At 40.7% G+C, this 17,224-nt stretch overlaps 1 protein-coding gene across 3 annotated transcripts in view; it reads left to right on the forward strand.

The window, feature by feature from the left end:
* LOC126175773 (hatching enzyme 1.2-like) overlaps positions 1-17,224 on the forward strand; it is an 80,298-nt gene that overhangs the window by 36,483 nt on the left and 26,591 nt on the right. For 2 of the 3 annotated variants that reach the window (XM_049922743.1, XM_049922745.1), the window contains exons 2-3: positions 5,391-5,498; positions 5,783-5,883. In XM_049922743.1, the coding sequence (XP_049778700.1) occupies positions 5,399-5,498; positions 5,783-5,883 (201 nt within the window). In that variant the 5' untranslated portion in view covers positions 5,391-5,398. Of the gene's footprint in view, positions 1-4,446; positions 4,521-5,390; positions 5,499-5,782; positions 5,884-17,224 lie in introns of those variants that run through there. The other variant, XM_049922744.1, reaches the window with a different exon arrangement.

The following is a 17,224-nucleotide window of genomic DNA, read 5'->3' on the forward strand; positions in this document are numbered from 1 at the left end:
TACGACTGTCGATATACAAGCGTGTTTTTATTTCCTATTTTGAAATAAATGTAATACACAACTTTACATAAATTTAATAACAGAGAAACGTTGTTACAAAAAAATTTCAAAAAGTTACATATACATATATTATACATCATATATTAAATAATTATGTACCTAAAGCACGCCCGCATTAGAATTCAAAGTTGTGTCAAAATTTCAAAGCAATCGGCCAAAAACTTACGGAGATTAACGATTTTGAACGGTCCAACATTTACATTTTTATAATGTTTTCCTTTTATTACATATGTATTACATATATACCAGATAGACTTCCAGTAACTATACGAAACACTTGAGTATTCGAATGCAACGTTGTGTCAAAATTTCAAAGCAGTCGGTCAGGAACTTTCGGAGATACACGCCGCAGGTGCAACCACAACGGAGGGATATCTGTTGAGAGGCCAGACAAAAGTAAGGTTCCTGAAGAGGGGCAGCAGCCTTTTCAGTAGTTGCAGGGGCAACAGTCTGGATGATTGACTGATCTGGCCTTATAACATTAACCAAAACGGCCTTGTTGTGCTGGTACTGTGAACGGCTGACAGCAAGGGGAAACTAAAGCTGTAATTTTTCCCGAGGGCGTGCAGCTTTACTGTATCGACCTAAGTCGAAACAAGACCCCGAGAGTAGACAAAACTCCATTAGAACTACTGATAGCCTTGGAAGAGCCAACCTTGACAAAACTCTACCATCTGGTGAACAAGACAGGCGAAATACCCCCAGACTTCAAGAAGAATATAATAATTCCATTCCCCAAGAACGTAGGTGTTGACAGATGTGAAAATTACCGAACTATGAGTTTAATAAATCACGGCTGCAAAATACTAACACGAATTCTTTACAGACAAATGGAAAAACTGGTAGAACCCGACCTCGGGGATGATCAGTTTGGATTTCGTAGAAATGTTGGAACACGTGAGGCAATACTGACCCTACGACTTATCTTAGAAGATAGATTAAGGAAAGGTAAACCTAAGTTTCTAGCATTTGTAGGCTTAGAATGGTTCAAATGGCTCTGAGCACTATGGGACTTAACTGTTGTGGTCATCAGTCGCCTAGAACTTAGAACTACTTAAACGTAACTAACCTAAGGACATCCCACACATCCATGCCCGAGGCAGGATTCTAACCTGCGACCGTAGCGCTTGCGCGGTTCCAGACTGTAACGCCTAGAACCGCTCGGACACTCCGACCGACTGAACACTTAGAGAAAGCTTTTGACAATGTTGACTAGAATACTCTCTTCCAAATTCTGAAAGTGGCAGGGGTCAAATACAGGGAGCGCAACGCTATTTACAATTTGTACAGACATCAGATGGAACTTATAAGAGTCGAGGTGCAAAAAAGGGAAGCAATGGTTGGGAAGAGAGTGAGAATGGGTTGTAGCCTATCCCCGATGTTATTCAATCTGTATATTGAGCAAGCAGTAAAGGAAACAAAGAAAAATTCGGAGTAGGAACTAAAATCCATGGAGAAGAAATAAAAACTTTGAGACTTCCTGGCAGATTAAAACTGTGTGCCCGACCGAGACTCGAACTCGGGACCTTTGCCTTTCGCGGGCAAGTGTTCTACCAGCTGAGCTACCGAAGCACAACTCATGCCCGGTCCTCAAAGCTTTACTTCTGCTAGTATCTCGTCTCCTACCTTCCAAACTTTACAGAAGCTCTCCTGCGAAACTTGCAAAACTAGCACTCCTGAAAGAAAGGATACTGCGGAGACATGGCTTAGCCACAGCCTGGGGGATGTTTCCAGAATGAGATTTTCACTCTGCAGCGGAGTGTGCGCTGATATGAAACTTCCTGGCAGATTAAAACTGTGTGCCCGACCGAGACTCGAACACCCGGGACCTTTGCCTTTCGCGGGCAAGTGCTCTACCATCTGAGCTACCGAAGCACGACTCACGCCCGGTCCTCACAGCTTTACTTCTGCCAGTATCTCGTCTCCTACCTTCCAAACTTTACAGAAGCTCTCCTGCGAAACTTGCAGGCAAAGTTCCCGAGTTCGAGTCTCGGTCGGGCACACAGTTTTAATCTACCAGGAAGTTTCATATCAGCGCACACTCCGCTGCAGAGTGAAAATCTCATTCTAGAAAAACTTTGAGGTTTGCCAATGACATTGTAATTCTGTAAGAGACAGCAAAGGACCTGGAAGAGCAGTTGAACGGAATGGGCAGTGTCTTGAAAGGAGGATATAAGATGAACGTCAACAAAAGCAAAACGAGGATAATGGAATGTAGTCGAATTAAATCGGGTGATGCTGAGGGAATTTGATTAGGAAATGAGACGCTTACAGTAGTAGACGAGTTGTGCTACTTGGCGAGCAAAATAACTGATGATGGTCGAAGTAGAGAGGATATAAAATGTAGACTGGCAATGGCAAGGAAAGCGTTTCTGAAGAAGAGAAATTTGTTAACATCGAGTATAGATTTAAGTGTCAGGAAGTCGTTTCTGAAAGTATTTGTATGGAGTGTAGCCATGTATGGAAGTGAAACATGGACGATAAATAGTTTAGACAAGAAGAGAATAGAAGCTTTCGAAATGTGTTGCTACAGAAGAATGCTGAAGATTAGATGGGTAGATCACATAACTAATGGGGAGGTTTTTTTAGTTATATATATTACTTATTATGTTTTATATTACAACTGGAACAAACTTTAAAATTTACGATTTCTTGCTTAAGCATGTAACTACCGTTGGTCACCGTGGAGGGCGTTACCGTCTGCCCACGTATTGTTGGCCGTTATTTAAGCTCATGCAGAGAGCCAACCATGCATAGTTACCAACCGTGCACAGGCAGGGTGTCGACTCCAGTGAGCGACCAAATGGGTATAAAAATCTGTTTATTTATGTAACTTTGACTAATTGCTTGTAGATTACATACATGATTACCTACTAATATTATAACTTTACAGTGTAAATTGCCCTGGAGATGACCCCATCGCGGGTTGAAACCGGTTGGCGGCAAAATAAATAATGCGATTGTGACTGTCATGGGTTCAGCAGTAGAGTGTAGGAGGAGTCGGGGTAGACCAAGGAGAAGGTACTTGGATTCAGTTAAGAATGATTTTGAAGTAATAGACTCAACATCAGAAGAGGCACCAATGTTAGCACTGAATAGGGGATCATGGAGGAATTTTATAAGGGGGACTATTATCCAGACTGAACGCTGAAAGGCATAATCAGTCTTAAATGATGATGATGATGACTGTCATTTTGAATAATTGATAACGAGGAGGTACTGGATAGAATTGGAGACAAAAGAAATTTGAGGCACAACTTGACTAGAAGAAGGGATCTGTTGGTAGGACACGTTCTGAGGCATCAAGGGATCACCAATTTTGTATTGGAGAGCAGCGTGGAGAGTAAAAATCGTAGAGGAAAACCAAGAGATGAATACAATAACCTGATTTAGAAGGATGTAGGTTGCAGTAGGTAATGGGAGATGAAGTAGCTTGCATAGGATAGAGTAGCATGGAGAGCTGCATCAAACCAGTCTCTGGACTGAAGACCACAACAACAATCTGTAGATATAGAGTGGGGACAGAAATGAAATTGACAGGAGCAGTAGCTCCAAATGGCCAAATATGTATAAAAAAATTGCACTTCTGGCGAGGCACGAGTCATTTATTTATGTGAACGTAGTTTCCTAGCAGCTATTGACGCAGCGGAAAGGGTAGGGAATGCTAATCCGAGGAGCGTTAAGTCGAGTCCCTAGGCGGAAACATTTTTTTTTTTATTTTCAGAAATAATGCTCATTATATTGCACTTTTATTATCTTCATAAAAAGCATGAAAAGGAAAAAGCAAAGGAAAATTTGAAACTGCAAATAAATTTCCAAAATACGAACGTATTGCATCCACGAGACTTTCGTATGTGATATTAGATCCTTTTATTATTTTCCAGTTAATGATTTATATGTGCTGGGGTGATATTCGTTGTAAAAACAGAGAAAGCTGTAACTTTGGTTCAAATGGCTCTGAGCACTATGGGACTCAACTGCTGAGGTCATTAGTCCCCTAGAACATAGAACTAGTTAAACCTAACTAACCTAAGGACATCACAAACATCCATGCCCGAGGCAGGATTCGAACCTGCGACCGTAGCGGTCTTGCGGTTCCAGACTGCAGCGCCTTTAACCGCACGGCCACTTCGGCCGGCCAAAGCTGTAACTTTCTCAGCATCTTGCAGCATTTTTCCAATTAAATAGTTGCTTAAAGTCTCTATAGAAAAAACAATACTCACTACCTTCTCATAATTTTCTGCAAAAATTGACGTTACTTGGTCGAGAGCTAGTGAGCGAACAAGCTCCGTACCCCAATGGCCGATGGGCAGAATTTACATGCACCGGGAACCCGCTGTTCGCGTGGAGCTGCTGACGGCTCCTTGAAGGCCAAAATGAAACTAATGGATTACAAAGTCCTGTACACATTAACTGCACTTCCTTCTAGGAAAGTTGTTTGGAGAGTCCTCGTAGACACTGTAAGTACAATCCTTTTTCGGAAATTTATTTGCAATGCCAAACTTTCCTTCGTCTTTCCTTTTCATGCCATTTATTTCTTGTAAGTAATGTAAAAACTGAAAATAAAAAAATTCTGGGCAAGAGATTCGCAGTTTCAGAGTGTGGTTTCAGTTCTCTCAGACTGCAGACGTGTGTGCAAGTTGCGTTTGCATGAGTGTGTGTGTGCGCGTGTGTACGTGTGCCTACTTCTGACAAAGGCCTTATTGGCCGAAAGCTGTAATTGTGTGAATCTTTTTGTTGTGCCTATCGCGACTCAGCATCTCCGCTATATGCTGAGTAGCAACTTTCCTTCTCTGGTATTGTTAAATTCTACAAAAGTGAGAAAATGTATAAGATTATTGTTTTCTGCGAGGGTTAGCCATAACATTTTAGTTATCACCTTGAAAAAGTAAATATTGTAATTAATTTGTTCCTTCAGTAATATTTTTGAAAATAGCTGCTGTGATCTCGAACCATTAAGGAAGAAATGATCATGTATTAATTTTTCCTGGTACATATTGAAATCGCCACACTACAGTACTGTAATACACCACCAGACAAGCCAAAACAAAATTGTGGAGAAGGGTCACAACATATTGTTTTGACGCCTCTAGTGGTGTGCCATGGTACGTAGCATGAGGATTTCAATGTGTACCAGGACCACAAACATGTACCTCAAAACAAACAAAAAATAATTATGTAACTTACTTTTATAGATGATAATTAAAACTTTATGACTACCTCTTAAACATGTAAAGCCTTTCCTAACCACTGAGAGGCTGTCATTATTAGTACTCTAACAAAAAATCAATGGCAATGTGTTTACTCACTGACAACCTTTCGGTTTGCAGGGAATACAATGATTAAGCTGTTGCTTATGTCCTACCTTATATCGATGGTAACTTCAAGGACTCTGAATCCTTTACCCAGCTCAACAATGCCACCTGTTCCTAATGAAGGTAGGTTAGACTTTCAAGTGATCCTTGACAATATTACTGTTCTTCCTTTTAAGCAGGCCTTTAACTGACTAAAATGCAGAGTGATCTCTGTTCCACAGCCATGTATGCTGTAGCAACCTATGCTACAGCTACCAGTTCTTCAAACCCTACAAGATGACAAAATTGCAGCCTTATTTCCTTACTCCTAAATAGATGAGCTCACTCCTCTTTTAGCTATATCTCCTTACCAATAATCGGATACACAAATAATGTAATAGTATAGCCTGCTGTATCATTCCTTACAGGTCGCATGAGCATAGAGAGCTTAAATGCCCTGCAAGAGACAGACCATGATCCTGAAGTGAAACCAGGACTTTTTCAAGGAGACATGGCAATGACCAATGAGGTAAAAAGCAAATTGTATAAAGTGGCCACAAACCACTTCCCATTACCTGAATGATGTCATTCCTTTACTAGCATAATGTGTACATAATGTAACGGATATTATAGTTTTTGCTTTCCAGTGTAACAATGCAATAAAATGACACTGAGAATAGCTCATGTACCTGAATTAAATATCCACATGGTAAGGGGTCAGATTATACATTTTATCTGACTCTTAATTTAATGATGCAAATTCTGTAGAAAACCATCACTGCTTTGATGAAAAGGAAAAATAGGCTAGTTCATGCTATAATCAGTGATGTAAATATGGTAATCTTTTGATCTCCGCCATTAAGAAATAATGCATGAAACAATAACTACTATAATCTTCTCAATCAAAATAACTGCTAGAATATTGAAATCCAATGTTCCTTTATTTTGCCGTTTATTAGCTATGTTTCAACAACTGATTGAAATTGCAGAGCGAATTATTTTGGTATTTCATATACTGGGTGCTTCAGACTAACATATAGGTGGCTTTTTTTCAGAAATGTTCTGCCCTTTTTTGGGTGTAATGTGTTTTAGGCAAACTGATAAGGATGAATCGAATGATGTATCTGAAATTGGCTTGAGGCTGCTATAAAATGTATAAAATGAAGTAACTTCCAAATTTCAAGTGGGAACATGAGGAAAGTTAGTTATTCAAAACTGAACATTTTTCCATCTGAAAAGTTTTTTGTATAGTGTGTGCTATTTTAGTAATGTCATCAAAAACTCTTCCCATGGATGATTATTTGAACACTTACTGGAGGAAATAAAAATAAAGTCTGTAGAATAATGGATGTTCTTTTTAAATATTATGAAGTGGGAAAAACTTTGTCTTACCCTTTAATTTTAAATAAACTTTCTTTGTAATTTTTACATTTGCAAGAAGTTATTTGGAAACATCAGATTTTTTGGTTATGGTTTACAGCAATAGTTGTTAAAAATATTTGCCTTATTCTAAGCCTAGTCATGCTCACCTTTGTGCATTTTGTGTAGTACCTCTACATCTGGTAGTGGCCAGTGTATTTTACTAACTATATCTTTCATATAATCTCGTGGTGTAGAGCCCTGTTGGTATGCAATGGCTTTGATACATCCACAATATAAATGATAAAGTGTACTTTAATTTAGTGACCATGGTTAATAAGTCTTTGGCCGTCCTGCCCAAATCCACTGGGCAGGAAAAAATTGATTTAAGGTACACCTAGTCACTAAGAAAACCCATCCTGGTGCAACCACATTAATATTTTCTAGCAACTCTGCCAGTGCTTTTAGGAGAAATTCAGGTTACTGTTCATCATTTAATTATTACTCAAGAAAATAAGGTTTGCTAACCTTGTTGTGGATGAATCTGCATAAGGTATATGTGCTCCATATGATCTGGTTGTCTTGTGTAAATGAGGCTTCCCTTCTGACCAATAGCAAAGACTGTGGATATTTACCTTGCTTTTAGGTATGAAAATGGTTTTGTCACTCCACAGTGGGCAGTTGTGAAGTCCATGCTTTTGATTTAGGAAATAGGTTCAGAAGGCATTTCTTAGCCAGAAATTAACTTTGCTATATACCTGATAAACATTGTGATACAGAGTAAACAGTTATCATGTAGAATTCTCCAGACAGTATTTCTACTCACCTCAGAATCCCTTGCTATTCTTCACATATAAAAGGGGCGGGTTGATATTTATTACAGCAAGAACCTCACACCACTGGTCTTTTTCCTGTGGGGATTCTTCAAGGTTCTAGTTCACCCATAGACTTGAACCACTTAGAAATGAAGAGGAATTAATGGATTGCATTTAACATGCCATCAGTCACATCAGGGTAATACCAGGAATCGTTGAAAGAGTTCAGCAAAACATAATTCAATGTTATCAAGCTTGTGGCGCATCAGAGGGTTGCCAGTTCGAGCACCTGCTTTAAGTACACAATGTCCTAGCTACAAAAGAGGCCCTTTTCAGGGCTGACACAATTTGTAAAACACTTTCTGTATGTGAACTAACAGCTATTAATTGGTTTGTTCCCGGTACGACTTATCATGAAACTACAATGAGTGTGCCGGGACCCCGGCACATTCGCCCTCAGGCCCCCAGTGTGGAAGGCTGGCACACTGCCACCAAGTCTGCAGGCTGCTTTGGATACATTGCGATCTCCAACAGGCAAAGTATTTGCAGTCATACGTTGTCCAGGGCATCCATCAACATGGCAATCCTGCGGCCAATTGGAGCACATGGCACCAAGTTTCAGTAGTTTAAAAATTGTGTATTGTCAACCCACACAAAATTAGTGATTTTGGTTCCTACTGGCATCAGCCATCCAGGGTTAAAACTTCGTGACACAATTTTTCTCCACCCTGTATGATTATTGAACCAAGAATGTAAGAAAATTGAAGACCACCATAGAAACCTTTGACAATGTACTGTCAATACTTTCCAGTATTTTTGCAGTACGAGGTAGACCATTCTCTTCGCTCATATTAGTTTGTGTAAAACACGTATAGGAGAAACATAGGTTGCTACATACTGTTAGGAAGACACATGAAGTTGCATACAGGTACAATTAAAAGACACTTACATAAAACTTTCAGCCACAGCCTCCATCAGCAAAAGGGACACACACACACACACACACACACACACACACACACACACACACACACAAGCAAGCACATCTTATGCACACATAATGGTCAACTCTGTCACTTTGGGGCACAATGCAAGTGTCATATAGGATAGAAGCAGCAATCTGGAGGGCGTAGAAAAGGGTAAGAGATAGTAGTGTGTGGGTGGGGGAGAGTGAAATGCTGTCTGGCACAAGTGTCAGGGACTAGAATGCCAACAGGCTCAACATCAGGAGATTGTGAGGTAAGAAGATGGAGAAAAAAAGGACTGAAAGAGGAGGGAAGTGGGGAAAGATGGGCAGGTGCATTGGCAGTGGGTGGCAATCAAAGAGGGTGGGAGATGAGAACTGGTGGTAGATGATAGACTGAAGGGCTGGAAACTGTTGGGTTGGGGGTGTGGGGACGGTATGTTACTGTAGGTTGAGCCCAAGATAAATACGGGAGTGGAGAATATGTTGTAAGGATAACTCCCATCTGTGCAGTTCAGAAAAACTGGTGGTGGATGGAAGGACCCAGAAGACATAGGCAGTGAAGCATCCATTGAAATCAAGCATGCTATGTTCAACTGCATGTTGTGCCACAGGATGGTCTTGGGCACAGTTTGATGGTGGCTGTTCATCCTGGTGAACACCTGGTTGGTAGTCATAACAATATGAAAAGTTGTGAAATGATTGCAGCAGAGCTGATAAATGACACAGCTGCTTTCACAGGTGGCCCAGCCCCTGGTGGAGTAAGATAAACCTGTGACAGGACTGGAATAGGAAGTGCTGTATAGGTGTATTGGGTAGGTCTTGCACCTGGGTTTTCCACAGGGATATGATCCTTGTGGCAAGGGGCTGTGATTAGGAGTGGCATAGGGATGGTCTTTGAGGTTGTGTGGGCGGTACAACACCACTTTAGGAGGGGTGGAAAGGATCTTGGGTATGATGTCCTTCATTACAGGGCAAGATGATAGGTAATCAAAGCCCTGACAAAGGCTGTGGTTCAGTTGTTTCAGTCCGGGGTTTGCTGGGTAACAAAGGGGACACTCCTTTGTAGCTGGTTCTTGAGGATGGTGGGAGAATTGTGGGTGTGAGAAGAAATGACAGGAGAGATTTGTTTGCACATCAAATGAATTTACAGTTGTGAATAATGACTATCATCAGCTGTAGAATGGAGTGATGACAATGAAAATTTGTGCCAGACTGGGAATCGAACCCAGATTTCCCACTCATTGTGAGCGGTCACCTTACCATTTGGCTATCTGTGTACCCAAACTTCCATATGTCATCAACCACAGGCACTGCAATATTGTAGATTTGTTTGCAGAATAGGTCTGGGGTATAGTGCCCGTCTGTGAAGGCCTTGGTGATTCCCTCAGCATACTGGGGAGGGGAGTTCTTGTTGCAGCAGGTGTGTCATTCCCAGGGTGGCCAGGCTGTGAGGGAGGGATGTTTTGGTGTGAAAGGGATGACAGCTGTTGAAATGCAGTTACTGTTGGTAGTTGGTGGGTTTAAAGTGGACAGAAGTGTGGATGGATCAATCAGAGAGGAGGAGATCAACATCTAGGGAGGTGGCATGCTGGGTTGAGGAGGACTAGGTGAAGTGAATGGGAGAGAAGGTGTTGAGGTTTTGAAGAAATGAAGATAGGATGTCTTGGCCCTGAGTCCAGATTACAAAGATATCATCAGCAAACCCGAACCAGAATAGTGGTTTGGCATTTTGGGAGGCTAGAAAGGTCTCTTCTAGATGGCCTATAAACAGGCTGGCATAGGAGGGTGCCACACAGGTGCGCCCATGGCTGTGTCACAGATTTGTTTGTATAGTTTCCTTTCAAAGGAGAAGTAGTTGTGGGTTAGGGTAAAGTGCATGAGGAATGACCTAGTGGATTTGGAGTCTGAAGGATGTTGGGTCAGGTAGTGTTCAGTAATTGTAAGACCATGGACATGAGGGATGTTGGTGTACAGGGAGGAGGCATCAACAGTGATGAGTAGGCATCCAGGAGCTAAAGCAATGTAGATGGAGGAGAGTCAGTGAAGGAAGTGGTTGGTATATTTGATGTAGGAAGCTAGATTACAAGCAATTGGTTGGAGGTGTTGGTCAATGAGGGATAGAATTCTTTAGTGGGGGCACAATAACCAGCCACAATGGAGCATCCAAGACTGTTGTGTTTGTGGATCTTGGGGAGCCTGTAGAAGGTGGGTGTGTGAGGTGTCATGGGGGTGAGGAGGGAAATGGATTAAGATGAGAGGCCCTGGGAAGTGCTTAAGGTTTTAAGCATGGATTGGAGGTTGCGTTGCACTTCTGGGATGGGATCACTCTGGCAGAGTTTATAGATGGAGGAGTCAGATAACTGGTGGGGGCCTGCTACCAGGGAGTCACTGCAGTTCATAACAACATTGTTGGAACCTTTGTGTGCAAGTTGGATGATTAGATCAGGTTGCTGAAACGTGGGTGTTGTGAGGGACCTGGAGAAGAATGATGGGGGAACTCCTGGAAGGTGACCAGAGGGTGGTTAGGTGGGAGGGGCAAGGATCACAGTTGGATGGTGGTATGAAGTGGGAAGGATAGAGTTCAATTTTGGAATTAGATTGATTTTGGTTGGAGGTATTGGCAGCAAATAAGTGCTTCCATTGCAGGGATCAGGAGAAGGAGAGTAGGTCTTTGACAAGTCCAGCACAGTTGAATCTGAGTGTAGGGCTAAAGATGAGCGGTTTGGATAGGACTGAAATTTCTGCAGAGCTGATGGTTTTGGTGGAAAGGTTAACAGTGTTATGAGAATGTTTCTGCTCTGCATTTGATGGAGCATTGGTAGGGAATTTTGGGGAATGTAGCAAGTTGAAAAGGTCAATTAGGCAGCATTTAGGTGCTATGTGGGGTGAATGAGGAGGAAAGCTGTGGGTAGGATAGGAGTTGGATAGTGGTGCCCCGAGGTTGCAGTATGATGTCATACACCTTACTAACTTTATCCAAACCCACAACTATTTCTCCTTTGAAGGGAAGATATACAAACAATTCTGTGGCACAGCCATTGGCACACACATGGCACCCTCTTGTGGCAAGCCTTTTATGGGCCATCTAGAGGAGGCCTTCCTAGCCAACCCCTATTCTGACTCAAGCTCATAGAAAATATCTTCATGATCTGGACTTAAGGGCAAAACATCCTATCTTCATTCCTTCACAACCTCAACACCTTCTCTCCCATTCACTTCACCTGGTCCTCCTCAACCCACTTTGCCACCTTCCTAGTTGTTGACCTCTTCTCTGATGGCTCCATCCACGCCTACCAACTACCAGTAGTACCTGCATTTCAACAGCTGTCATCCTTTTCACAGCAAAATATATTTCCCATACACCTGGCCACTTGGGGACAGTGTACCTGCTGTGACAAGAACTCCCTTGCCCACTATGCTAAGGGTCTCACCAACAAAAAAAGCCTTCACAGACAAGCACTACCCTCAGACCTAGTCTGCAAACAGATCTCTACTGCCATTTCCCCTCACACCCACAATCCTCCCACCATCCCCAAGAACCAGCCACAAAGCATGCCCCTTCGTCACCCAACACACTGTGGACTGAAACAACTGCACGACATCCTTCGCCAGGGCTTTGATTACCTGGCATCATGCACAGAAATGAGGGACATCCCGCACAAGATCCTTCCCATCCCCCTTAAGTGGTATTCTGTCACCCACCCAACTTCCACAACATCCTAGTCCAACCCTATGCCACTCCCAATCCCACCCCTTGCCACAAGGATTGTATGCCTGTGAAAGACCCAGGTGCAAGACCTGCGCAATCCACCCACCCAGCACTTCCTATTCCAGTCCTGTCATAGGTTTATCCTACCCACCAGGGGCCAGGCCACCTGTGAAAGCATTGACGTCATTTACCAGCTCTGCTGCAATCATTGCACAGCTTTTTATATTGGTATGACCACCAGGATGAGCGGTCACCACCGAACTGTAGCCGAGAGTGAAGTACATCACCCTGTGTCACAACATGCAGCTGAACATAACACACTTGATTTCAATGGATGCTTCACTACCCAACCCATCTCGATCTTCCTGCCAACCACCAGCTTTTCTGAACTGCTCAGATGGGAGTTATACATTCTCCACTCCTGTAATTATCCTAGCCTCAACCTACGGTAAAATACTGTCCTCATATAACTACCAGACAATTTACACTCCCTCAGCCCTATCATCCCCTCCCTATCCTTGTCTCCCACTCTCTTTGATTGTCACCCCCTGCCAATGCACCTGCCTATGTTCCCCTGCTCCTCTCCTTTTTTGTTCCTTTTTTCTCCATCTCCTTGCTCCACAACCTCCTGACACTAAGCCTGTTGGCATTCTAGTCCCTGCACACTCTGCCACACAGTGTTCCACTCTCTCCCCACCCATAGACTACTATCCCTTCCCCTTCCCTGCCTTCTCCAGATTGCTGCTTCTATTGCACATGACAATTGCATTGTGGCCCAAGTTGCTGGAGTTGGTGGTTATGTGTGCATAAAGCGTGCTTGCTTGTGTATATGAATGGTGTGAGTGTCTCTTTTGCTTTACTTAAGCATCTTTTAATTGTGCCTGTATGTAATTTAATGTGTCTTCTTTATGGTAAGAAACGATCTATGTTTCCCTACATTGTTGATATTCCTAACTGGAGCTTCTGTTGTTTGATTGTGTAAAACCATTTTACTCTAAATACATCATAAACTATTTCCAATAAGAAGTATCTGAACATAGGTCTAAAATGCCCTATGCGTATCTATTTACTTACCTTTTTGTTATTTTTATTAGAATTTGCCTAGAATAAATGTCATCATGAATATTTTAAAGGAAGACTAGAAATCTGAGATAAAATAATTATATACAGGAGATGTAAAAGCACTCAGGCAACTGCCAACACTGCTGTGAGAATAGTTCTGCTTAGGTTTAGCCCTATTCACTTATCTCTCCAATGTCTTCAGACCCTGGCAGGGTAGTGTTCCATGTATAGGCTTACTGAAGACCCTACTGTTAAGCATGAGTAACTATTGCAGCCCTGGTGAAAGAATATCAGAAGCAGTGGACTGAAGGATCTCGAGTAATGGCTTTAGGCCATATCTACACACACATCTTGCTACAGAAAGTTTGGCTAAATAATAACATACAGCTTAGAATTCCAAGTACTTGTACTTCTTTTTATGTAGGGACAATAACTTACAAAACATTAAAAGTAGAGTTGGGAGAGAAATTAAATATCATAAAATATGTCTGAGTAACCATAGGTGTGGCAAAAAATGAAGACAAGGTAAAATAAAATCAGTATGCAGGTTTTATTACAGGGCTCATGGTCTTTTTTAAAGTTGTTGTTAAAGACAGGCCCTACTCCAAGGAAAACATTCAAGTCTGCACATCAAAAACATCAAATTCAAATGAAGGCTGGAGACTTCCACTGGAAAGAGTTACAGAAACTGATCCATTCTACTAATAAAGAGGGGCTTTGAGGCATTAGTACAACAAAAACTGAAGAATGGCTTTCAGTGGAATACTTTCATTGCGATAGCAGAAATAACGAAGTTCACATATTAGTAGAATTTGTTGAGAAGAATAATATATTTGTCATTAATACATTACTCCAAAAGAGTAAAAATAAAAAGTCAATTTGAAAAGTGCAAAATGCAACTAATAATGAAACTGACTGTACAGGGTAATTGCAGAATGCATAAAACATTAGTATAGGTAAATGGCTAAACATAATGTAACAGATGATACATTACTTGAAAGATAAACTCCCAATTTTTTTTTTTTTTTAGACATGATGCCACCAACGGTAGTTGCCAAAAAGGGTTGTGCACTAGGCAGGGAAACCCCTTTTTGTGCTAGAATTTGCCCATTGTCAATCAATGGTGAGTGATCAAAGAGCTTTCTATGGCAAATTTCACAAGACACAGGCAGTTTACAACAGCATATTGAAGTTGTACAAGAAATTTGAGGAGGATGGTGGTTATGGCCACTGATCTGGCAGTACTAAAGTGGCCACCACAATCGCTGGACTTGATGCTTTGTGATTTTTTTCTTGTACGGTTAATAAAGAAGTGTGTTTATGTTCCACCTCTACCCCAGAACTTCGAAGATTTGCAACACCACATCACAGCAGCTGTTCTTACCATCACTCCTGAAGTTGTGGATTAGGTTTGAGTGGAAATTGACTATCAGTTACATCTGTGCCATATAACAAAGGACAGACATATAGAACAATTATAAACATTCTAATTTGCCTTTCAGATATTGCATCATTTGTTGTATTGTTCTTCACCATTTATCTGTACTGATTTTTTGAAATGTTACACATACTTTATAATTACCCTGCATTTCGATACAGACATTTTTTTGTCCAGCATGTTGAAAATGGTGGTTCAGCATCCACGACCATAGTAATTACACTGAAATGAATAATAGCACCAGTTGATTTTATTTTCAAATGCCACGGCTGGTTGCAATCATCAAGACCATTTTCAAGTGATTATCTGAACAACATTGAAAAACAAGGTAGAAGTAGAATAAGTTACAGAAAAATGAAGCAACTATAAACATTGTCAAAACAAGACACAATAGTAAATTGAGTAATGTTGTACAACAGATCATCTGTAATTTAAGAAAATAACATTAATAACATGAGCTTGTAAGTGCAGTATTGTGGAGTTGACAAGTACGAACAACATCTCTCTGCTATCACAAGTTCTTTGACTCTGTTAACCTAATGGCCCATGCCATCTTGCTTGTAAGACTTATTGTGACGTGATGTCTGTAATGAAATATACTGAGTCTTACAGAAATGTGTGTGTTTCCTTGGGCTACAAACCAACTGAAATCCCACAGTATCATGGACATACATAGACAAGCTAGTAAGTCATGTAAATATGCAATGCTTAAACAGGGAAGGAATGGGAACTGTAGATGGCATGGAAGGTGGACTGGAGAATAATAATAATAATAATAATAATAATAAAAACATAAGTACAATGCTTTAAAAGTAAAGCAAAGTACAGAAATACGTGGAATTTAAATTAAAAAATGTGCTCCTTAGAACACGTTCAATATGTTGCAACATAAATGAATCTAGTGCACTCACTTATCATTACATAATATTTGTAAGTCATTTTAAACAACAGTCCACAATCAGTACCACAGGCTGTGTCACATAAACATTTTGTTTGCCCACAGATATGAACATGATAATTTACTTGTTTGTCATGGTAGCTTTCCAAGGTTGGCAATTTTTTCATCTTAAGTTCTCTAGCGCCATCTGTTGTCTTTACTTTTTTCATATTACTTCTTTTTATCATGCCTTCTCTCATGTGACCATGTAAATCTTTTAAATGCATTACATTTTTGTATTTTGTTTTACTTTTAAAAGCAGACCACCTTCCCCATCCTGTTCACATTCTCCCTAGAACCCACCCCTCCCCTACTTGAGCACTGTCTCTTCACATGTCTCACCAACCTGTCTGTGTACCTCCATGACACTAGGCTTGAAGTTAATTTCTTAAATTTCAAATGAGTCGATAATACAACATTGTTTACATTACTACACTGTCTTGTTTTGATGATGTTCGTTGTTATTTTCTCTTTCACATGACTTATTCCAATTGTACCTTGTTTTGCAATACTGTTCAGATAATCACTTCAGAATGGCTTTGGTGGCTGAAACCAGTCATGCTGCTTGAAAATAAAATTGCAGATGGTGCTGCTACTTGTTTCCAGGTAATACAGATATTTTTTTGATGGGTGGAGTCATAGTATTTAGTCCATGAGATAACAGTTAGTGTACTTCTTCCTGGTACCCTTTTTAAATAATGAGGTAATCACTCCGTGCTTCCATTATTTAAGTACTACACTTTCTTTCCAAATCTTGTTTTGAACTGTTCAGAGCCATTGGTGTCTGATGTCTTTTTTTTTTTAGATATCACTTCATCCATTTCCAGCCAGGCCAGGCTATCTAACTTTATGTGATCAAAATTGTGCAGTTCATCAACAACAGGAGTACCATATCCATAACAGTGTCATCTCCATTAAAATGAAAAAAAGGCCAGAATACCTTTTGAACTACAGCAAAATGTGGTAAAATGATTACATGGTGAAACCAAGGATTGTGTACAGGTCTAAAATTGAAGTCAGGTTGGTTTGCAACAAAGTGTGGAGTCCAACAAGGAAGTTATCTTTCAGCATTCCTCTTACCTTTGTACTGGATATACTTTTAAAACTAGTTAAAAGAAGGGGCCCAACAACTAAAGACTTAATTTTTGTGGGTAATGTAATGTTCTGGAGAGACAAACGGGGATATAAACCATGCTAGAACCTTGGCATGAAGAATTCAGGAAATGGGTTAAAACCAGAAAACCAAGGCAGTTGGTTTGGTGTTAAGTAGAAACTGTCCAACAGTCCATATAAGAATTGGAAATGATGAGATAAACATTATGGACAATATCAAGTACTTGCATAACTTGGTTTCCTCAGTCAACACCAGGCATCAAGGAACTGGAAACACAGTATAAGCTTTTAAGTTTCCAACTTGTGTAATGTAGTAAGTCAAATATTTTTGGATGAAACTTTTCTGCAAGCTTCTAAGATCAGCATATACAAAACATACCATCCACCTATATGAGTATATGGATTATAAGCAGAAATGGATACTGGGCTGAATAATAATTTCCTCCAGGTAACAGAAATCAATTTCCTCC

Source organism: Schistocerca cancellata, chromosome 3 (genome assembly GCF_023864275.1).
Source record: "Schistocerca cancellata isolate TAMUIC-IGC-003103 chromosome 3, iqSchCanc2.1, whole genome shotgun sequence".
Classification (NCBI taxonomy): Eukaryota; Metazoa; Arthropoda; class Insecta; order Orthoptera; family Acrididae; genus Schistocerca; species Schistocerca cancellata.